The sequence below is a fragment of the Lolium perenne genome, chromosome 6, assembly GCF_019359855.2.
Source record: "Lolium perenne isolate Kyuss_39 chromosome 6, Kyuss_2.0, whole genome shotgun sequence".
Classification (NCBI taxonomy): Eukaryota; Viridiplantae; Streptophyta; class Magnoliopsida; order Poales; family Poaceae; genus Lolium; species Lolium perenne.
In genome coordinates, this window is record NC_067249.2 from 21,568,896 (window position 1) to 21,593,130 (window position 24,235).

At 42.1% G+C, this 24,235-nt stretch overlaps 2 protein-coding genes across 5 annotated transcripts; one reads left to right on the forward strand and one right to left on the reverse strand.

Annotated features, from left to right (window-relative positions):
* Positions 1-1,369: 1,369 nt before the first annotated feature.
* LOC127308651 (ribosomal RNA small subunit methyltransferase, chloroplastic) lies at positions 1,370-5,321 on the reverse strand. 4 transcript variants are annotated; one of them, XM_051339531.1, is made up of 12 exons: positions 5,041-5,321; positions 4,810-4,959; positions 4,293-4,349; positions 3,567-3,659; positions 3,352-3,447; positions 2,943-3,027; positions 2,556-2,608; positions 2,386-2,469; positions 2,168-2,278; positions 1,913-2,096; positions 1,737-1,829; positions 1,370-1,649 (listed from the first exon to the last, which is right to left on the reverse strand). In XM_051339531.1, exons 1-10 carry the CDS (start codon positions 5,278-5,280, stop codon positions 2,031-2,033), a joined length of 1,035 nt encoding a protein of 344 aa, XP_051195491.1. In that variant the 5' UTR covers positions 5,281-5,321; the 3' UTR covers positions 1,370-1,649; positions 1,737-1,829; positions 1,913-2,030. The 4 variants fall into 4 exon arrangements, with proteins under 4 accessions (XP_051195491.1, XP_071677559.1, XP_051195489.1 ...); XM_071821458.1 differs by having other exon boundaries at positions 1,909-2,096; XM_051339529.1 differs by having other exon boundaries at positions 1,370-1,829.
* A 26-nt stretch (positions 5,322-5,347) lies between these two features.
* On the forward strand, positions 5,348-7,207 carry LOC127308652 (putative FBD-associated F-box protein At5g50270). Its single transcript, XM_051339532.2, has 2 exons — positions 5,348-6,461; positions 6,572-7,207. The coding sequence occupies exon 1, from the start codon at positions 5,348-5,350 to the stop codon at positions 6,341-6,343; it is 996 nt and encodes a 331-aa protein (XP_051195492.2). The 3' UTR covers positions 6,344-6,461; positions 6,572-7,207.
* The last annotated feature ends 17,028 nt before the right edge of the window (positions 7,208-24,235 follow it).

Here is a 24,235-nt window from a genome sequence, read left to right on the forward strand (position 1 = left end):
GTGAGATTTTCTAATGAAAGAAGTCAGGAGACAATACCGAGTATCAACAACACTCTAGAGATTAATTTCATTGTCATGCAATATTGAATGATCTATGTTTATTAAATTTCCGCTCTTTTGCTTATGGTGACATCCTGTTATCAATGGATCATTAGGGAGTTCATTTCCTAAAACCCCCTGAAGTTTCTGTTTTTCAATACTTGGGCCCTCCCTTACAATTGTAAAGAAGAAAAACAGAAGATTGTATTGTCATGTTCATTTTAATTTTATAGGATGTTTATGCATTTGATTACATCATAGAAACCCAAGGGATTCATTGCAAGAGGTTTGCCCAAATATTGAATTTCTTATGGAATACAGTACAAAGAAATCCATAGGAAAAAATTCTATGGGATCTAATCCTATGAATCAAACGACTGATAAACGAAAAAGTCCTCATGATTCTAATCCTCTACTGTTTATTTTGCGAAAATTCAGAAATATGTAAACACAGGTTTCAAATAGCATATCATGTGAAATCCTACAAGAAACGGAAAGTTAAGAATCTGCAATACTACATGTTTGGTTGCGCCATAAGAGGAAAAAAGAAGAAATTTCGTATGATGAAGTGTCTGCAATACTACATGTCTGCAATACTATTATTTGAGACAAATTTCGTATGATGAAGAAGATTATTAGTCCAGGACATGGATGAAGAGTTGTAATAGATGCCTTTACATAAAAGGTTCTCAAGAAGACAACATATTCAATTTTCTAGATATACTGTTGTCGTTTGAGTCGTAAAAAAAGTTGTACTATAAAGAAGGGGGTCAAAAGCGAACATGGCCTTTTGGATCTCGAATGCATATGCTTCCTTTATTTAAAACACATTTTAAACATGTTTAAAAATATAAATAAATCAGGAAAAAATTGTGCATATACCTGCACATCCTATGTGCCCGCAAGTTTTTTCACCAAAAACCGACTTTTTTTTTGCGACCTGTGTAAAAAGACAAAATTCCTATAGGGAAAATTCCTTATGATAGAATACTCCAAAATTCCTATAAAAATTCTTCGAACCAAACGGCCCTTCAAAATTATCCTTCAAATCGAAAGGGCCCTTAACCTATTTAAGCGTCTGTTTGACCATTTTTACCTATTTCATGGCTAATTTTCCACATCATATTGTAGAATAAGCACAAGACAGTACAATTTAACCACAAGCTGATCCTAGCTTTGAGCATTGTTTAAATATAAAACTGAAACGAAACAATCCAACACACCGAAATCACATGAAAATCCTAGTGGCCTGGAAGATAGTGTTTTACTAGCATTACATATGTTAATACCAGCAAAGATAATAGCAATAATCAAAAGAGCACTTCGGTCAGAATGTCAACAGAGTTTTGTGCTCAACATGAATATCTACACCTTTTTGGTGCAATTTCAACTCAAAGTTCAACCCCAAATACAACAGCAATACATATATCTGCGTCAGCACACATGAATAGCATTGGCAATTTACAATGTAGCAAGCATCTTTGCCTGGTCAAAGGTTGCCCTGACAGACACCTTTGGTCTCTACATTGCAGCCTCCATTTTGCCAAGATCGGTACAAGAGGTTGTATACACATGATCACTGTGTATGTTCATTCTTGCGTACATGTCATCTGCAGTAAGGAAAACCCTGAGATTCCTGCGCGAACAAAATCACGACATGCATATTGTTATTGCTTTCGAAGATGGAGCACAATCACCATGATTATCCATGCTGACTGGTGCTGCGACACATATTTTTTTGCAGAATGCAGATGAAGGCCATGGGACCCCTGGAGTTTACTATCCAGTCCCTGTAAACAAGCAGAATCTGAAATGATTTGGAGAATCAATCTCGGATTAAAGAACAATAGATTGAGTCAATCTACTTGCCTACCTGCAAGCTGCAGTGTGCTCTAACTGGGGAGCAAAACACTTTAGCGACATGCTTAATGCAGCGAGTCTGCGAGCGAACCAACACAATGATTCCATATGCATTTTGAACTCAGGGGCAGTCATACTTTTGGCAGGTGATTGTGCAACCTCACGAAATCATCCATCACCAGATCAGATGGTCTAGCCTGCAAGCAATAGTGAATTAAGCACATGAGAGTGAAGGAGGGCTATTGGGAGGACATGAGGGAGAGCTTACCGTAGCTGGAAGACCGATATTGGTAAGAGCAGCCTCGATGTCAGCCGAAGAACATATGTGCTGAAGTGATTTCCGAAGCATCTTGCGCTTACCATTGAACGCGGAGTTCACCTGAAATTGAAGTGCAGGAGCTAGTCTTAATGGCTATTCCAAACAGCTGGGGGTTAGCTGAACCTGGAATGTAAGAGGCAGGAAACTTATTGTTCAGTCCGACTCACCATTGCGAAGAAACTTTTGTTGGAAGAAACATGTGGGTACTCTCCAGCGTTCTTTAGTTTAAATCTTATAACACCACCATCAACCTGCATATGGCATCTGCGATAAGTATTTACAAGTGACTGTAGCAATATTCCGTGCATAAGGACACTGGAAATAAGAAATTGCTTACCTTCGGTTGAGGAAAGAAATTTGCCCTTTCAACCTTGAACTTGTACTCAGGTTCTACAAAAACAAAGAAAATGTATCCGTCATTAATAACTGTGTGTCTGCGCAGTGTCCGTCTAAATAACTAGGCATAATAACCAAAGGTTTGGAAATCAATTCAGGTGATTCGTAATTGTCAAGGCAAGAGTTCCTTATAGAAAGCCCAACCTGACAAATCCTTGCCAATGAGAGTTCACTTACTGTACCCCTCAAGAAAGGGAAAAAAAGGATGTATAGAAGCATGAATTATTTATACAAAGAGAATAAAAGAGTAAGCCAATTGGCAATCCCGGACGGTACTCAGGTGATATGAAGTTTTCAAAAAGATAGGCCTAAAGGGAGACCCTCTTACCAGAGTAAAAATTCACAAATACATTGATAGGTCGGTACTCAGGTGTTTGTATTGCAGCGTTTGCAAGGCGTAGCGCTGTTTCATCCTGAAATGAAGAATTGCTAAGATTAAACTTTCTATTAAATGTGTACTGGGTCGCCGTAAATACTGAAGACTAAAAAGAACCACACACCCGCAGGAAGGAAAATCGAACAAAAAAGTTCATCAGAAGTGATAGTAGAAGAAATAAGAAGATGCATAAATTTTTTACCATGTTCAAAACAGATAGGTAAACATAAATAAGGAGTTTTTCTAAAATACAAAACTAAAATATACATCGTAATGAAGAAACAAACAACAAACAAAAAGTCAATATCTTCTGAACCAACATTGGCACGTAATTAGTTGGAAAGGTTGAGGTGATTGAAACCTGAAGCATAAGCACCATGACAGAGAAAACATCCCCCATTGGGAGGATTTGTTTGACAACTTCAGTGCTGACATTGAATGGTAAATTTGTCACAACCTGCAAAGTACGAAGTGTCATGTACTTATGAGGGCACAATAGCACTTTCATCTCCGATAGTTATCTAATTCTGTGAAAAGTTTAGTGAAATACAAGCAAACCCAAACATTAATGCAGACCTTGGCATATTTCTTCTTGTGATGGGATTTCTCCTCCAGGATAGGGAGAAAATGGGAGTGGACATGAAATTTTGTGATATCTTCTTCAATGATCTGCGTTAACTTCTTAAAGTCATTATACATCGACATCTAAGTTTATTGTCAATATGAAAAAATTTAACTCAAATCTATAGCTTTGTAATATATGCGAAAAACACAACCGATCTCTAGTGACCAGAAAAACAAATTATTAAAGCAGTAAATTTATCGCCTCAGATATTCAGAGTAGCAACTAGAGAGCAGTAAACACAGTCCTTACTAAGAAAACACAGGCACAGTTGTAATACTTCTGCCACCATAAGATCAAATTATTAAGTGGAGACTACCAGAGTGGCGATCACAGTGTACCCTGTTAAGTGATAACTTTTGAGCTTAGCACCTGAGACGCTGCATGTTAAAAACCGTGAACCATCTACTGTTCCATGATGTATGGTGCGTAAGCTAAAGTCATTTATTTTATGCAGAATGTACAAGATATGTTCAATCAGGTGGTGGAAGTTGTGTCTATTACCCGAGTTGTACATCTCCAAAAAAAAAAATTTACACGAAAGAAGACATAAGCCATATGGATAATTTTACCTTTACTTATTTTTTTGAACACTGTTTAAGTGTTTATAGCAATATAATGTCAGTAGTCAACACACAGAATGAATAATGCACCAGATTCTTTTGAGAAGAAGACAATACCTTCAATTGATTTGTGGATCCGAACCTATCTTTGACAAGGGCAGCCATATTCTTATCCTGTCACCAAACAAACATGGAACAAGATGGCGTTGCAGATTATAGGCCAAAGAAATTAGAACAAGTAAAGTGCAAGCTATTTCTTACTGCTTTTTATTGCAGGATAAGTCCTAAAGTTGTTGCATCCCAAGGCTCTAAGGCTAATTTGAAAACGAACTTGTTTGGGCACTATAACCGGAAGCTACCAATAATACTTCTGAAATGAAGACGAAACTCCACAAGTGCTTTATGCATTTTCAGAATAATCTTCAGAAGCAAGCAAACCCAACTCTCACTGAACTTATACTAGTGAATCTAGCTTACTTAAAAAACTCGTGGGAAGATGTATCTCCGTTAAACTACCAAATATACCAGGAAAAAGGAGTACATGAACAAAATCGAATTCATGGATACATGAGCATAACTGCAGTGCAAACTGATCGAGCAGTAGTACTAGATTACCAAACTGAAATGAGCTGACCTTCTCGACGGCGACGACTGTGGCGCCGGCCGCGAGCAGCGCGGCGGTGAGCGAGCCCGTCCCCGGGCCGATCTCGAGCACGACGTCCCCCTCCTCCACCCCCGCCGCCGCCACCAGCTCCTCGTTCACCCTCGTGTTCAGCATGTAGTTCTGCAACACAGGGAATCCAGCCAAGCGAACGTCGGCCCACAGTACACAAAGGAGATTTCATGAAGGAGCGAAGAGACGGACCTGGCCGAGGGATTTGCGGGGGACGTGGCGGCCGTGGGAGTTGAGCGAGCGGATGGTGGAGTGGTAGTCGTCGGCGCCGCCGACGTCGGAGTTGGTGACGGCGGATGCGACGGCGGCCGTGGGCCGGATATGGCCGCGGGGTGTGGCGGTTACGTGAGGCGGCGGTGGCCGGCGGCGAGGATTTGCCGTCGACGGGGAAGGACTCGGCGAGTGTGGGGATAAGGAAGTGAGCGCCACCATTTTCGAAGGCCTCTATTTTTTTCCCTTTCTGCTAGAAGTATTATTATTATGTTGGGTAGATTTTCAAATGAAAAGCCCACAAACCCAAAACCTCCGAGCGCCGGCCTCCCACAAACCCCAGACCCTCTCCGCCTCGCCAGCCGCCGGCAATGGAGAAGAGACTGCGACGGCTGCGGCGGAATCCCATGTAACCAGCGATCTCATCAGCGGCCTTCCCGATGATATCCTCGGCGCCATCATCTCCATCCTCCCCACCAAGGACGGCGGCCGCACGCAGGCCCTCTCCCGCCGATGGCGCCACCTCTGGCGCTCGGCGCCGCTCAACCTCACGGTCTGCTCCCAAAGCTTCATCTTCCCCAACTTCATCCTTCCCTCCGCTGTCTCCAAGATAATCGCTGAGCATCCTGGTCCCGCCCGCAGATTCTTTTTCCTCGGATTCAGGGACCTCTACTCCGAGCTGGAGAGCTGGTTCCACTCCCGAGCCCTCGCCAACCTCCAGGAGCTTACTATCCGATGCTTCAAGCCACCCGCGTCCAGCCACCTGCTGCTACCAACCCTACTCCGCTCCGCGTCCACTCTCCTTTCTGTCACCATCAGCCATATCAATTTCCCCGATCAGATCACGCCGTCCATGCGTTTCCCTCTCCTCAAGCAGCTCTCCTTGCTTAGCCTTTCCATCTCCGGGGGCGTCTTCCATGACTTAATCTCTGGCTGCCATGCCTTGGAGAGCTTATTCGTGTCGGAAGTTCGTGCTGAGGATTGCCTCCGTGTTAGTTCCACGACTCTTCGTAGCATTGGTTTAGAGGGAAAGTATTATGGGAAAACGGAATTGGTCATTGAGGACGCTCCTCGCCTTGAAAGGCTATTATTGCCTCCCAGAGATGGTTGTCGGACTATCCGGATAATGAGGGCGCCTAAACTAGAGGTATTAGGCCCTTTCTCACGTGATTTCTCCAAAATTCAGGTTTTCAAGGTACCAACAGCCAAAATCCAGCATTCCCACACACAGATAATTTATGTTTTAATGTTCATTTTTTCTTTATCAGGGACTGAGCCCAGTTAGCATGACGAACTCGATGCGCACTGTAAAGGTTTTGGCCGTCGGTTCTTGTAGTTCTCAACTGAATGCAGTTCTTAGCGTCCTCAGGTTCTTCCCCTGCTTGGAAAAGCTCTATGTCAGTGTGAGTATTCATCTTTTGCTTGCTTTAAATATCTGTTCTGATTTGATTGGCATATTATCTAATCTAGTTAGCAACATCTTTAACATATGCTTCTTATTTTCTCTCTGAAGTTATGCTCTCGCTATGAGATGGATAAGAAATGTGAGCCTCAGTATGACCCACTACATCCAATTGAATGCCTTCAGACCCATCTGAAAGAAGTGGTGTTGCGAGATTACTCTGGCCATGAGAAGCAGGTTGACTTTGCCAGATTCTTTGTTTTGAATGCTAAAGTGCTCAGCAAAATAGAATTTCAAGCATATGGCGACTACAGCAATGAACCGGTAGCTTATCAACACAGACTACTGCAAGTGGAAAACAGTGCTTCTCGAGATGTTCAATTTGAAATCAGGAGTAATTGTCGTTGGCATGATTGCCATCTCAAAGAGCACATCCACAATTTGTCAGTGTGGGACCCCTTCAAATTGATGCCTGGACGTTGCGCCATTATATGTAGACCGTGTGCTTGTACCTGAATATTGCATTGTATTGAGCATGGATAATGAGTTGAACAACTAGTCTAGACGAGTTGCGCGACTAGTCTATGAGTAGTAACTTGACTGTCGACTAGGTCGGTCAACTCGATTAGTTCCTTGAGTCGATGAGTCGAAGTACTAGTTTAGACTAGTCCTGCTGATTGAGTCGATCGACTCAGGTGAGGTGGCTGGGAAGAATTTACGTGGACGAGATAACTTGTGTTAAACTTATGTGAGTTTTAGTTATTGAATCTCTTATTTGGTTGTCATATATGATAGTATTTGGTACTAGCTATTACTGAAGTACATGTCGACTATAAGAGCAATAGTTTAGACTAGTCACGACTAGTCTATGAGTCGGTACCCGACTACTCGGCTCGGCTCATCGACTTGTAATTCTTGGTATTGAGCATAAGTTTGCTCTATTATGTCTAAAGTTCCTTTGTAATTCCAGTAACTTGTGAAGTTACCTCGCGGAAGAAACTTTGGAAAGCAACAAGAATTTACTGCATAAAAGTTCTAATGGCGAGAGCTGCAAAACATTTACTGCTAAAAGTTGTAACTGGGAGGAAGCTGGGTACTAACTGGGAGGAAGCTGGGTAATCTCATCTCCTGAAACTCTTCTGACATGTGCAATTGTGTCTTTCTTCTCCCTAAGCTAAGCAAGAAACATATGCTTGCGTTGCTAACTTAACTAGATGATACCCCGCGAATATTTGTTTCATAATTTGTTAAGTATCTGCAAATGATCTCTCCTAGAATAATTAGCTAGATAATAATATAAACTATTTATGATTATGATAACTCGTAGGTTAACAAAAAAAAAGCTCGTATAGAAAATGAATATCCATGCGCAACACAAATAAGGTAAATACGACCTACGAAATGAAGTAAGCATATATTGTAGAAAAAATAGGTGATTTTTATGAATGTAAATCCAAAAAACCTCACACACTTCAAGTTGTAGGGCACTTACAAAATATAAAATGGAATATGTAGATCGGTAAATATTCTTGCATGGTCACCCAACTTATTAGTATTTCAGTGAAATTATTCCACCTTGTAGAGAAACAATCAGATGAAAGAAACGGCATGGTGGTGGGTACATAAGACTCACATAATAAGAGATGGTGAACATATTGTATTTTCTTGCAACCATGCTGACTTGATTAACCAATGAATTTAAATGAATCGAGATTTGATTGCCAAATATTTCATATAACGCTTCTGCAATGAAAAATAATCAGAGATTGGGCACTTGAAGGAAAGCCCTGATTCCATCGTCCCGTAGCTACAAATTGAAGGCTCCAGGCAACCTCCTGCTAGAATATGGCATAGCTAGAAGGAAAATGATTAGAAACCTCCGGGGGATCCCGTGGCTGCCAACCTCCGCCTCCAGGTAACGACACGTGTCCGTGGACCCACGCACGCTGTGCTGCCTTATCCCTTCCCCAATTCCTTCGCACGGGCCGCTGCGGAACTTCTCGCGGCCGCGTGACCCTGCCGCTGTCGCCCAGTCCGCCAGTCGTACGCCGCGCTCCGCCGCCGACGTGCCCGCCGCTGAGTCCACCTAGTCGTGTGTTGCGCCCTCCACCGCCGACATGCCCGCCGCTGCCGCCGCCAAGTCGCACATCGCCGTCGCCGACGTTGTTGGAGATGGAGGCCACGACGGGCGCTCGCGCCGCCGCGCCTCCTGCAGCTCCCACAACCGCACTCCCCTACAGCCTCCTGGTCCTCCATCCCCTCCGTTCTCACCTCTCCCTCATCACCCTTCTCCATGGAGCGCCGCCTCCATCCACCACGGAGCGCCACCGCCGTCGTTCCCCAAGGAGCGTTGATACGTCTCCGACGTATCGATAATTTCTTATGTTCCATGCCACATTATTGATGATATCTACATGTTTTATGCACACTTTATGTCATATTCGTGCATTTTCTAGAACTAACCTATTAACAAGATGCCGAAGTGCCAGTTCCTGTTTTCTGCTGTTTTTGGTTTCAGAAATCCTAGTAACGAAATATTCTCGGAATCGGACGAAATCAACGCCCAGGTTCCTATTTTGCCCGGAAGCATCCAGAACACACGAGAACCGCCAGAGAGGGGGCACAGGGCCACCAAACCCTAGGCCGGCGCGGCCAAGGGGGGGCCCGCGCGCCCCCTATAGTGTGGGCCCCCCAGAAGTCCACCGACCTTGCCCTTCCGCCTATTTAAAGCCTCCGTCGCGAAAACCCTGATACGTTCGACGAAACCAGAGAAAACCTTCCAGAGCCGCCGCCATCGCGAAGCCAAGATCTGGGGGACAGGAGTCTCTGTTCCGGCACACCGCCGGGACGGGGAAGTGCCCCCGGAAGGCTCCTCCATCGACACCACCGCCATCTTCATCACCGCTGCTGCTCCCATGAGGAGGGAGTAGTTCTCCATCGAGGCTCGGGGCTGTACTGGTAGCTATGTGGTTCATCTCTCTCCTATGTACTTCAATACAATAATCTCATGAGCTGCCTTACATGATTGAGATTCATATGATGATGCTTGTAATCTAGATGTCGTTATGCTAGTCAAGTGAATTTTACTTATGTGATCTCCGGAGACTCCTTGTCCCACGTGTGTAAAGGTGACAGTGTGTGCACCGTGTGGGTCTCTTAGGCTATATTTCACAGAATACTTATTCACTGTTATGAATGGCATAGTGAAGTGCTTATTTATATCTCTTTATGATTGCAATGTGTTTTGTATCACAATTCATCTATGTGCTACTCTAGCAATGTTATTAAAGTAGTTTTATTCCTCCTGCACGGTGTAATGGTGACAGTGTGTGCATCCGTGTTAGTACTTGGCGTATGCTATGATTGTAATCTCTTGTAGATTATGAAGTTAACTATTGCTATGATAGTATTGATTGATCTATGCCTCCTTTCTTAGCATGAAGGTGACAGTGTGCATGCTACGTTAGTACTTGGTTTAGTTGTGTTGATCTATCTTACACTCTAAGGTTATTTAAATATGAACATTGAATTGTGGAGCTTGTTAACTCCGGCATTGAGGGTTCGTGTAATCCTACGCAATGTGTTCATCATCCAACAAGAGAGTGTAGAGTATGCATTTATCTATTCTGTTATGTGATCAATGTTGAGAGTGTCCACTAGTGAAAGTGTAATCCCTAGGCCTTGTTCCTAAATACTGCTATCGCTGCTTGTTTCTTGTTTCTTTAACGTTACTACTCTTTGCGTTACTCTTTGCTTGTTTACTGTCCTGGGCAAAGCACTTTTCTGGTGCCGTTGCTACTACTTATTCATACCACCTGTATTTCACTATCTCTTCGCCGAACTAGTGCACCTATTAGGTGTGTTGGGGACACAAGAGACTTCTTGCTTTGTGGTTGCAGGGTTGCATGAGAGGGATATCTTTGACCTCTTCCTCCCTGAGTTCGATAAACCTTGGGTGATCCACTTAAGGGAAACTTGCTGCTGTTCTACAAACCTCTGCTCTTGGAGGCCCAACACTGTCTACAGAAAAGGAGGGGCGTAGACATCAAGCTATTTTCTGGCGCCGTTGCCGGGGAGGAAAGGTAAAAGGTACTCACACTCCGGATCTCGGCTACTAAGCTATTTTCCGGCGCCGTAAGTACTCGAAGCTATTTCCTTTAGATCCTGCAATTGCATCTTTTTGTTTCTTGTTTACACTAGTTTGGCATAATGGACAAGAATGAGCTTCTTATTCTATTTCCTGATTTAAAACATGGATTGTTCGATGCGAAAATTAAAAAACCTATGGAATCTTATTTGCATGCTGGTAGTAATATTAGTATGAACGCTTTGAACACCATTGTTGATAATAATATAGAAAGTTCTAAGCTTGGGGAAGCTGGCTTTGATGAGCATGATATTTTTAGTCCCCCAAGCATTGAGGAGGAAATTTACTTTGATGATACTTTGCCTCCTATATTTGATGATGAGAATAATAATGATAGCTACTTTGTTGAATTTGCTCCCGCTATTACTAATAAAATTGATTATGCTTATGTGGAGAGTAATAATTTTATGCATGAGACTCATGATAAGAATGCTTTATGTGATAGTTATATTGTTGAGTTTGCTCATGATACTACTGAAAGTTATTATGAGAGAGGAAAAGATGGTTGTAGAAATTTTCATGTTACTAAAACACCTCTCTATGAGCTGAAATTTTTCAAGCTACACTTGTTTTATCTTCCTATGCTTGTTACTTTGCTCTTCATGAACTTGTTTATTTACAAGATCCCTATGCATAGGAAGCATGTTAGACTTAAATGTGTTTTATTTTTGCCTCTTGATGCTCTCTTTTGTTTCAAATACTATTTCTTGCGAGTGCATCATTAAAACTGCTGAGCCCATCTTAATGGCTATAAAGAAAGAACTTCTTGGTAGATAACCCATGTGTTATTTTGCTACAGTACTTTGTTTTATATTTGTGTCTTGGAAGTTTTTTACTACTGTAGCAACCTCTCCTTATCTTAGTTTTGTGTTTTGTTGTGCCAAGTGAAGCCTCTAATCGAAGGTTGATACTAGATTTGGATTTCTGCGCAGAAACAGATTTCTATCTGTCACGAATCTGGGCTGTTTTCTCTGTAGGTAACTCATAAAAATATGCCAATTTACGTGCGTGTTCTTCAGATATGTATGCAACTTTCATTAGTTTTAAGTTTTCTGATCTGAGCAACGGAAGTATTTATTAAAAATTCGTCTTTACGGACTGTTCTGTTTTGACAGATTCTGCCTTTTATTTCGCATTGCCTCTTTCGCTGTGTTGGGTGGATTTCTTTGTTCCATTACCTTCCAGTAGCTTTGAGCAATGTCCAGAAGTGTTAAGAATGATTGTGTCACCTCTGAACATGTGAGTTTTTGATTATGTACTAACCCCTCTAATGAAGTTTATGAGAAGTTTGGTGTGAAGGAAGTTTTCAAGGGTCAAGAGAGGAGGATGATATACTATGATCAAGAAGAGTGAAAGCTCTAAGCTTGGGGATGCCCCGGTGGTTCACCCCTGCATATATCAAGAAGACTCAAGCGTCTAAGCTTGGGGATGCCCAAGGCATCCCCTTCTTCATCGACAAATTATCAGGTTCCTTCTCTTGAAACTATATTTTTATTCCATCACATCTTATGTGCTTTTCTTGGAGCGTCGGTTTGTTTTTGTTTTTTGTTTTGTTTGAATAAAATGGATCCTAGCATTCTTTGTGTGGGAGAGAGACACGCTCCGCTGTAGCATATGGACAAGTATGTCCTTAGGCTTTACTCATAGTATTCATGGCGAAGTTTCTTCTTCGTTAAATTGTTATATGGTTGGAATTGGAAAATGATACATGTAGTAATTGCTAAAATGTCTTGGATAATGTGATACTTGGCAATTGTTGTGCTCATTGTTTAAGCTCTTGCATCATATGCTTTGCACCCATTAATGAAGAAATACATAGAGCATGCTAAAATTTGGTTTGCATATTTGGTCTCTCTAAGGTCTAGATAATTTCTAGTATTGAGTTTGAACAACAAGGAAGACGGTGTAGAGTCTTATAATGTTTACAATGTGTCTTTTATGTGAGTTTTGCTGCACCGTTCATCCTTGTGTTTGTTTCAAATAACCTTGCTAGCCTAAACCTTGTATCGAGAGGGAATACTTCTCATGCATCCAAAATCCTTGAGCCAACCACTATGCCATTTGTGTCCACCATACCTACCTACTACATGGTATTTCTCCGCCATTCCAAAGTAAATTGCTTGAGTGCTACCTTTAAATTTCCATTCTTCACCTTTACAATATGTAGCTCATGGGACAAATAGCCTAAAAACTATTGTGGTATTGAATATGTACTTATGCACTTTATCTCTTATTAAGTTGCTCGTTGTGCGATAACCATGTTCACTGGGGACGCCATCAACTACTCTTTGTTGAATATCATGTGAGTTGCTATGCATGTTCGTCTTGTCTGAAGTAAGGGAGATCTACCACCTTATGGTTAGAGCGTGCATATTGTTAGAGAAGAACATTGGGCCGCTAACTAAAGCCATGATCCATGGTGGAAGTTTCAGTTTTGGACATATATCCTCAATCTCATATGAGAAAATTAATTGTTGCTACATGCTTATGCATAAAAGAGGAGTCCATTATCTGTTGTCTATGTTGTCCCGGTATGGATGTCTAAGTTGAGAATAATCAATAGCGAGAAATCCAATGCGAGCTTTCTCCTTAGACCTTTGTACAGGCGGCATAGAGGTACCCCTTTGTGACACTTGGCTAAAACATGTGCATTGCGATAATCCCGGTAGTCCAAGCTAATTAGGACAAGGTGCGGGCACTATTAGTATACTATGCATGAGGCTTGCAACTTGTAAGATATAATTTACATGATACATATGCTTTATTACTACCGTTGACAAAATTATTTCTTGTTTTCAAAACCAAAGCTCTAGCACAAATATAGCAATCGATGCTTTCCTCTTTGAAGGACCATTCTTTTACTTTTATTGTTGAGTCAGTTCACCTATTTCTCTCCACCTCAAGAAGCAAACACTTGTGTGAACTGTGCATTGATTCCTACATACTTGCATATTGCACTTATTATATTACTCTATGTTGACAATTATCCATGAGATATACATGTTACAAGTTGAAAGCAACCGCTGAAACTTAATCTTCCTTTGTGTTGCTTCAATGCTTTTACTTTGAATTATTGCTTTATGAGTTAACTCTTATGCAAGACTTATTGATGCTTGATACGTCTCCGACGTATCGATAATTTCTTATGTTCCATGCCACATTATTGATGTTATCTACATGTTTTATGCACACTTTATGTCATATTCGTGCATTTTCTGGAACTAACCTATTAACAAGATGCCGAAGTGCCGATTCTTGTTTTTCTGCTGTTTTTGGTTTCAGAAATCCTAGTAAGGAAATATTCTCGGAATTGGACGAAATCAAAGCCCAGGGGCCTATTTTCTCACGAAGCTTCCGTAAGTCCGAAGGAGAGACGAAGAGGGGCCACGGAGGGCCACACCCTAGGGCGGCGCGGCCCCCCTTGGCCGCGCGGCCCTGTGGTGTGGGGCCCCGTGCCGCCTCTTGACCTGCCCTTTCGCCTATAAAAAGTCTCCGTGACGAAAACCCCGCATCGAGAACCACGATACGGAAAACCTTCCAGAGACGCCGCCGCCGCCGAGCCCATCTCGGGGGATCCAGGAGATCGCCTCCGGCACCCTGCCGGAGAGGGGAATCATCTCCCGGAGGACTCTACGCCGCCATGGTCGCCTCCGGTGTGATGTGTGAGTAGTCTACCCCTGGATTATGGGTCCATAGCAGTAGCTAGATGGTTGTCTTCTCCCCATTGTGCTATCATTGTCGGATCTTGTGAGCTGCCTAACATGATCAAGATCATCTATCTGTAATTCTATATGTTGCGTTTGTTGGGATCCGATGAATAGAGAATACTTGTTATGTTGATTATCAAAGCTATGCTTATGTGTTGTTTATGATCTTGCATGCTCTCCGTTATTAGTAGATGCTCTGGCCAAGTTGATGCTAGTAACTCCAAGAGGGAGTATTTATGCTCGATAGTGGGTTCATGCCTCTGTGAATCGAGGAGTGACAAGAACCACTAAGGTTATGGATGTGCTGTTGCCACTAGGGATAAAACATTAGTGCTATGTTCAAGGATGTAGTCACTAGTTACATTACACGCAATACTTAATGCAATTGTCTGTTGTTAGCAACTTAATACTGGAGGGGGTTCGGATGATAACCTGAAGGTGGACTTTTTAGGCATAGATGCAGTTGGATGACGGTCTATGTACTTTGTCGTAATGCCCAATTAAATCTCACTATACTCATCATGATATGTATGTGCATGGTCATGCTCTCTTTATTTGTCAATTGCCCAACCGTAATTTGTTCACCCAACATGCTGTTCGTCTTATGGGAGAGACACCTCTAGTGAACTGTGGACCCCGGTCCAATTCTCTTTCTTGAAATACAATCTCTTTGCATCTTTGTTCTACTGTTTTCTGCAAACAATCATCTTCCACACAATACGGTTAATCCTTTGTTACAGCAAGCCGGTGAGATTGACAACCTCACTGTTTCATTGGGGCAAAGTACTTTGGTTGTGTTGTGCAGGTTCCACGTTGGCGCCGGAATCTCTGGTGTTGCGCCGCACTACATCCCGCCGCCATCAACCTTCAACGTGCTTCTTGGCTCCTCCTGGTTCGATAAACCTTGGTTTCTTTCTGAGGGAAAACTTGCTGCTGTGCGCATCATACCTTCCTCTTGGGGTTGCCCAACGAACGTGTGAAATACACGCCATCAAGCATATGTTCTGGCGCCGTGGCGGGGAGATCAAGACACGCTGCAAGGGAGTCTCCACTTCTCAATCTCTTTACTTTGTTTTTGTCTTGCTTAGTTTTATTTACTACTTTGTTTGCTGCACTAAATCAAAATACAAAAAAATTAGTTGCTAGTTTTACTTTACTTGTTATCTTGTTTACTATATCAAAAACACAAAAAAAATTAGTTTACTTGCATTTACTTTATCTAGTTTGCTTTATTTACTGTTGCTAAAATGGCCAACGCTGAAAACACTAAGTTGTGTGACTTCACAACCACAAATAATAATGATTTCTTATGCACACCTATTGCTCCACCTGCTACTACAGCAGAATTCTTTGAAATTAAACCTGCTTTACTGACTCTTGTTATGCGAGAGCAATTTTCTGGTGTTAGTTCTGATGCTGCTGCCCATCTTAATAATTTTGTTGAACTATGTGAAATGCAAAAATATAAAGATGTAGATGGTGATATTATTAAACTAAAATTGTTCCCTTTCTCATTAAGAGGAAGAGCTAAAGATTGGTTGCTATCTCGCCTAAGAATAGTATCGATTCATGGACTAAATGCAAGGATGCTTTTATTGGTAGATATTATCCCCCTGCTAAAATTATATCTTTGAGGAGTAGCATAATGAATTTTAAACAATTAGATACTGAACATGTTGCTCAAGCTTGGGAGAGAATGAAATCTCTGGTTAAAAATTGCCCAACCCATGGACTGACTACTTGGATGATCATCCAAACCTTCTATGCAGGACTAAATTTTTCTTCACGGAATTTATTGGATTCAGCTGCTGGAGGTACCTTTATGTCCATCACTCTTGGTGAAGCAACAAAGCTTCTTGATAATATGATGATCAACTACTCTGAATGGCACACGGAAAGAGCTCCACAAGGTAAGAAGGTAAATTCTGTCGAAGAAACCTCTTCCTTGAGTGATAAGATCGATGCTATTATGTCTATGCTTGTGAATGATAGGACTAATATTGATCCTAATAATGTTCCATTAGCTTCATTGGTTGCACAAGAAGAACATGTTGATGTAAACTTCATTAAAAATAATAATTTCAACAACAATGCTTACCGGAACAATTCTAGTAACAACTATAGGCCATATCCTTATAATAATGGCAACGGCTATGGTAATTCTTATGGGAATTCTTACAACAATAATAGGAGTTCACCCCCTGGACTTGAAGCCATGCTTAAGGAATTTATTAGTACACAAACTGCTTTTAACAAATCTGTTGAAGAAAAGCTTGGGAAAATCGATATACTTGCTTCTAAAGTTGATAGTCTTGCTGCTGATGTTGATCTTTTGAAATCGAAAGTTATGACTAATGAGAATCATCATAATAAAATTACTACTACAGCAAATGCCATTCAAGTTAGAATTAATGAGAATATAAGATTAATGGCTGAACTGCGTGCTAGGTGGGATAGAGAAGAAAACGAAAAACTAGCTAAAGAGAAGAATATAGCTAAAGTTTGGACTATTACCACCATTAGTAATGCTAATGCTACACATGTTGCTGCACCTCCTACTCATACTAATAAAAGAATTGGTGTTAGCAATGTTTCCACTTCGAATGCAAAGCGCGAAAAACTGCTCCGAAAGCTGCTAAATCATTAAATCGCTCGTGATAAAGCTGCTGAAATTTTTTCCAACATTGGGGATGATGATCCCATTGCTTTAGATTATAATGGTTTGAATTTTGATGATTGCCACATCTCTGAAGTTATAAAGTTCTTGCAAAAACTTGCTAAAAGTCCTAATGCTAGTGCTATAAATTTGGCTTTCACGCATCATATTACAAATGCTCTCATAAAAGCTAGAGAAGAGAAACTAGAGCGTGAAGCCTCTATTCCTAAAAAGTTAGAGGATGGTTGGGAGCCCATCATTAAGATGAAGATTAAAGATTTTGATTGTAATGCTTTATGTGATCTTGGTGCAAGTATCTCTGTTATGCCTAAGAAAATTTATAATATGCTTGACTTGCCACCGCTGAGAAATTGTTATTTGGATATTAATCTTGCTGATCATTCTACAAAGAAACCTTTGGGTAAAGTTGATAATGTTCGCATTACCATTAACAATAACCTGGTTCCTGTTGATTTTGTTGTCTTGGATATTGAATACAATGCATCTTGCCCCATTATATTGGGAAGACCTTTTCTTCGAACTGTTGGTGCTATCATTGATATGAAGGAAGGTAATATAAAATATCAATTTCCTCTCAAGAAAGGTATGGAACACTTCCCTAGAAAGAGAATGAAGGTACCTTTTGATTCTATCATGAGAACAAATTATGATGTTGACACTTCATCTCTTGATAATACTTGATACACACTTTCTGCGCCTAGCTGAAAGGCGTTAAAGAAAAGCGCTTATGGGAGACAACCCATGTTTTTTTTTACCTACAGTACTTTGTTTTTATTTTGTGTCTTGGAAGTTGTTTACTACTGTAGCAACCTCTCCTTATCTTAATTTTGTGTTTTGTTGTGCCAAGTTAAGCCGTTGATAGAAAAGTAAGTACTAGATTTGGATTACTGCACAGTTCCAGATTTCTCTGCTGTCACGAATCTGGGTCCACCTCCCTGTAGGTAACTCAGAAAATTAAGCCAATTTACGTGCATGATCGTCAGATATGTACGCAACTTTCATTCAATTTGAGCATTTTCATTTGAGCAAGTCTGGTGCCATTTTAAAATTCGTCAATACGAACTGTTCTGTTTTGACAGATTCTGCCTTTTATTTCGCATTGCCTCTTTCGCTATGTTGGATGAATTTCTTTGATCCACTAATGTCCAGTAGCATTATGCAATGTCCAGAAGTGTTAAGAATGATTGTGTCACCTCTGAATATGTCAATTTATAATGTGCACTAACCCTCTAATGAGTTGTTTCGAGTTTGGTGTGGAGGAAGTTTTCAAGGATCAAGAGAGGAGTATGATGCAACATGATCAAGGAGAGTGAAAGCTCTAAGCTTGGGGATGCACCCGGTGGTTCACCCCTGCATATATCAAGAAGACTCAAGCGTCTAAGCTTGGGGATGCCCAAGGCATCCCCTTCTTCATCGACAACATTATCAGGTTCCTCCCCTGAAACTATATTTTTATTCCATCACATCTTATGTGCTTTTTCTTGGAGCGTCGGTTTGTTTTTTTGTTTTGTTTGAATAAAATGGATCCTAGCATTCACTTTATGGGAGAGAGACACGCTCCGCTGTAGCATATGGACAAGTATGTCCTTGGTTTCTACTCATAGTATTCATGGCGAAGTTTCTCCTTCGTTAAATTGTTATATGGTTGGAATTGGAAAATGATACATGTAGTAATTGCTATAAATGTCTTGGGTAATGTGATACTTGGCAATTGTTGTGCTCATGATTAAGCTCTTGCATCATATGCTTTGCACCCATTAATGAAGAAATACATAGAGCATGCTGAAATTTGGTTTGCATATTTGGTTTCTCTAAGGTCTAGATAATTTCTAGTATTGAGTTTGAACAACAAGGAAGACGGTGTAGAGTCTTATAATGTTTTCAATATGTCTTTTATGTGAGTTTTGCTGCACCGGTTCATCCTTGTGTTTGTTTCAAATAAGCCTTGCTAGCCTAAACCTTGTATCGAGAGGGAATACTTCTCATGCATCCAAAATACTTGAGCCAACCACTATGCCATTTGTGTCCACCATACCTACCTACTACATGGTATTTTCCGCCATTCCAAAGTAAATTGCTTGAGTGCTACCTTTAAAATTCCATCATTCACCTTTGCAATATATAGCTCATGGGACAGATAGCTTTAAACTATTGTGGTATTGAATATGTAATTATGCACTTTATCTCTTATTAAGTTGCTTGTTGTGCGATAACCATGTTTATGGGACGCCATCAACTACTCTTTGTTGAATTTCATGTGAGTTGCTATGCATGTTCGTCTTGTCTGAAGTAAGAGAGATCTACCACCATAGGGTTAAGCATGCATATGTTAGAGAAGAACATTGGGCCGCTAACTAAAGCCATGTTCCATGGTGGAAGTTTCAGTTTTGGACAACAATCCTCAAATCTCAAATGAGAAAATTATTAATTGTTGTTATATGCTTATGCATAAAAGAGGAGTCCATTATCTGTTGTCTATGTTGTCCCGGTATGGATGTCTAAGTTGAAGAATAATCAATAGCGAGAAATCCAATGCGAGCTTTCTCCTTAGACCTTTGTACAGGCGGCATAGAGGTACCCCTTTGTGACACTTGGTAAAAACAATGCATTGTGATGATCCGGTAGTCCAAGCTAATTAGGACAAGGTGCGGGCACTATTAGTATACTATGCATGAGGCTTGCAACTTGTAAGATATAATTTACATGATACATATGCTTTATTACTACCGTTGACAAAATTGTTTCATGTTTTCAAAATCAAAGCTCTAGCACAAATATAGCAATCGATGCTTTTCCTCTATGGAGGACCATTCTTTTACTTTCAATGTTGAGTCAGTTCACCTATTTCTCTCCACCTCAAGAAGCAAACACTTGTGTGAACTATGCATTGATTCCTACATACTTGCTTATTGCACTTATTATATTACTCTATGTTGACAATATCCATGAGATATACATGTTACAAGTTGAAAGCAACCGCTGAAACTTAATCTTCTTTTGTGTTGCTTCAATACCTTTACTTTGAATTATTGCTTTATGAGTTAACTCTTATGCAAGACTTATTGATGCTTGTCTTGAAGTGCTATTCATGAAAAGTCTTTGCTTTATGATTCACTTGTTTACTCATGTCATATACATTGTTTTGATCGCTGCATTCACTACATATGCTTTACAAATAGTATGATCAAGATTATGATGGCATGTCACTCCGTAAATTATCTCGTGTTATCGTTTTACTGCTCGGGACGAGCAGAACTAAGCTTGGGGATGCTGATACGTCTCCGACGTATCGATAATTTCTTATGTTCCATGCCACATTATTGATGTTATCTACATGTTTTATGCACACTTTATGTCATATTCGTGCATTTTCTGGAACTAACCTATTAACAAGATGCCGAAGTGCCGATTCTTTGTTTTCTGCTGTTTTTGGTTTCGTAAATCCTAGTAAGGAAATATTCTCGGAATTGGACGAAATCAAAGCCCAGGGGCCTATTTTCTCACGAAGCTTCCGTAAGTCCGAAGGAGAGACGAAGAGGGGCCACGGAGGGGCCACACCCTAGGGCGGCGCGGCCCCCCCTTGGCCGCGCGGCCCTGTGGTGTGGGGCCCCCGTGCCGCCTCTTGACCTGCCCTTTCGCCTATAAAAAGTCTCCGTGACGAAAACCCCAGTACCGAGAACCACGATACGGAAAACCTTCCAGAGACGCCGCCGCCGCCGATCCCATCTCGGGGGATCCAGAGATCGCCTCCGGCACCCTGCCGGGAGAGGGGAATCATCTCCGGAGGACTCTACGCCGCCATGGTCGCCTCCGGTGTGATGTGTGAGTAGTCTACCCCTGGACTATGGGTCCATAGCAGTAGCTAGATGGTTGTCTTCTCCCCATTGTGCTATCATTGTCGGATCTTGTGAGCTGCCTAACATGATCAAGATCATCTATCCGTAATTCTATATGTTGCGTTTGTTGGGATCCGATGAATAGAGAATACTTGTTATGTTGATTATCAAAGCTATGCTTATGTGTTGTTTATGATCTTGCATGCTCTCCGTTATTAGTAGATGCTCTGGCCAAGTTGATGCTAGTAACTCCAAGAGGGAGTATTTATGCTCGATAGTGGGTTCATGCCTCTGTGAATCTGGAGGAGTGACAAGAACCACTAAGGTTATGGATGTGCTGTTGCCACTAGGGATAAAACATTAGTGCTATGTTCAAGGATGTAGTCACTAGTTACATTACGCGCAATACTTAATGCAATTGTCTGTTGTTAGCAACTTAATACTGGAGGGGGTTCGGATGATAACCTGAAGGTGGACTTTTTAGGCATAGATGCAGTTGGATGACGGTCTATGTACTTTGTCGTAATGCCCAATTAAATCTCACTATACTGATCATGATATGTATGTGCATGGTCATGCTCTCTTTATTTGTCAATTGCCCAACTGTAATTTGTTCACCCAACATGCTGTTCGTCTTATGGGAGAGACACCTCTAGTGAACTGTGGACCCCGGTCCAATTCTCTTTACTGAAATACAATCTCTTGCAATCTTGTTCTCTGTTTTCTGCAAACAATCATCTTCCACACAATACGGTTAATCCTTTGTTACAGCAAGCCGGTGAGATTGACAACCTCACTGTTTCGTTGGGGCAAAGTACTTTGGTTGTGTTGTGCAGGTTCCACGTTGGCGCCGGAATCTCTGGTGTTGCGCCGCACTACATCCCGCCGCCATCAACCTTCAACGTGCTTCTTGGCTCCTCCTGGTTCGATAAACCTTGGTTTCTTTCTGAGGGAAAACTTGCTGCTGTGCGCATCATACCTTCCTCTTGGGGTTGCCCAACGAACGTGTGAAATACACGCCATCAATGCTTGTCTTGAAGTACTATTCATGAAAAGTCTTTGCTATATGATTCACTTGTTTACTCATGTCGTATACATTGTTTTGATCGCTGCATTCATTACATATGTTTACAAATAGTATGATCAAGGTTATGATGGCATGTCACTCCAGAAATTATCTTTGTTATCGTTTTACCTGCTCGGGACAAGCAGAACTAAGCTTGGGGATGCTGATACGTCTCCGACGTATCGATAATTTCTTATGTTCCATGCCACATTATTGATGATATCTACATGTTTTATGCACACTTTATGTCATATTCGTGCATTTTCTGGAACTAACCTATTAACAAGATGCCGAAGTGCCAGTTCCTGTTTTCTGCCGTTTTTGGTTTCAGAAATCCTAGTAACGAAATATTCTCGGAATCGGACGAAATCAACGCCCAGGTTCCTATTTTGCCCGGAAGCATCCAGAACACACGAGAACCGCCAGAGAGGGGGCACAGGGCCACCAAACCCTAGGCCGGCGCGGCCAAGGGGGGGCCCGCGCCCCCCTATAGTGTGGGCCCCCCAGAAGTCCACCGACCTTGCCCTTCCGCCTATTTAAAGCCTCCGTCGTAAAAACCCTGATACGTTCGACGAAACCAGAGAAAACCTTCCAGAGCCGCCGCCATCGCGAAGCCAAGATCTGGGGGACAAGAGTCTCTGTTCCGGCACGCCGCCGGGACGGGGAAGTGCCCCCGGAAGGCTCCTCCATCGACACCACCGCCATCTTCATCACCGCTGCTGCTCCCATGAGGAGGGAGTAGTTCTCCATCGAGGCTCGGGGCTGTACTGGTAGCTATGTGGTTCATCTCTCTCCTATGTACTTCAATACAATAATCTCATGAGCTGCCTTACATGATTGAGATTCATATGATGATGCTTGTAATCTAGATGTCGTTATGCTAGTCAAGTGAATTTTACTTATGTGATCTCCGGAGACTCCTTGTCCCACGTGTGTAAAGGTGACAGTGTGTGCACCGTGTGGGTCTCTTAGGCTATATTTCACAGAATACTTATTCACTGTTATGAATGGCATAGTGAAGTGCTTATTTATATCTATTTATGATCGCAATGTGTTTTGTATCACAATTCATCTATGTGCTACTCTAGCAATGTTATTAAAGTAGTTTTATTCCTCCTGCACGGTGTAATGGTGACAGTGTGTGCATCCGTGTTAGTACTTGGCGTATGCTATGATTGTAATCTCTTGTAGATTATGAAGTTAACTATTGCTATGATAGTATTGATTGATCTATGCCTCCTTTCTTAGCATGAAGGTGACAGTGTGCATGCTACGTTAGTACTTGGTTTAGTTGTGTTGATCTATCTTACACTCTAAGGTTATTTAAATATGAACATTGAATTGTGGAGCTTGTTAACTCCGGCATTGAGGGTTCGTGCAATCCTACGCAATGTGTTCATCATCCAACAAGAGAGTGTAGAGTATGCATTTATCTATTCTGTTATGTGATCAATGTTGAGAGTGTCCACTAGTGAAAGTGTAATCCCTAGGCCTTGTTCCTAAATATTGCTATCGCTGCTTGTTTACTGTTTTACTGCGTTACTACTACTGCGTTACTACTGCTTGTTTACTATCCTGGGCAAAGCACTTTTCTGGTGCCGTTGCTACTACTTATTCATACCACCTGTATTTCACTATCTCTTCGCCGAACTAGTGCACCTATTAGGTGTGTTGGGGACACAAGAGACTTCTTGCTTTGTGGTTGCAGGGTTGCATGAGAGGGATATCTTTGACCTCTTCCTCCCTGAGTTCGATAAACCTTGGGTGATCCACTTAAGGGAAACTTGCTGCTGTTCTACAAACCTCTGCTCTTGGAGGCCCAACACTGTCTACAGGAAAAGGAGGGGGCGTAGACATCAAGCGTCGCCACCGTCGCCCTCCTACGGAGCGCCGCCGCTGTTCTCTAACCCCAGCCCAGCCCTACGCCTTCCCGGTGGAGCACCTCCGTCGGCTGTCCTCTCGCCATAGCGTCGCGGCCGCTTGGGTGGTCAGGGATGACCGCGAGCTCCATGGCCGGCGCTGCCCCCTGGAACCACCTCTTCAACACTCCCAGTCGCAGGTGCTGCTGGTGCTCCAAGCACCTCCATGCGCCGGCACCTCGCGTCTCCGGGAGTTTGCTGCCTTAGGCCTCCGGTGTTGCTACCGGTGGAGGTCGGATTTTCTAACTTAGACCTCCGGCGTTGCTACCGGCGGGAGGACTACTTTGCTACCTTAGGCATTAGGCGTTGCTACTGGTGGTGTTGGGCATTGCTGCCTTGGGCGGGCGGAGTTTCTTCAACCTTGGACGGGGCTGATGCCGGTTGCAGCCGAGGTCTTCGTTGATGTCTCCGAGGAGTTGCAAC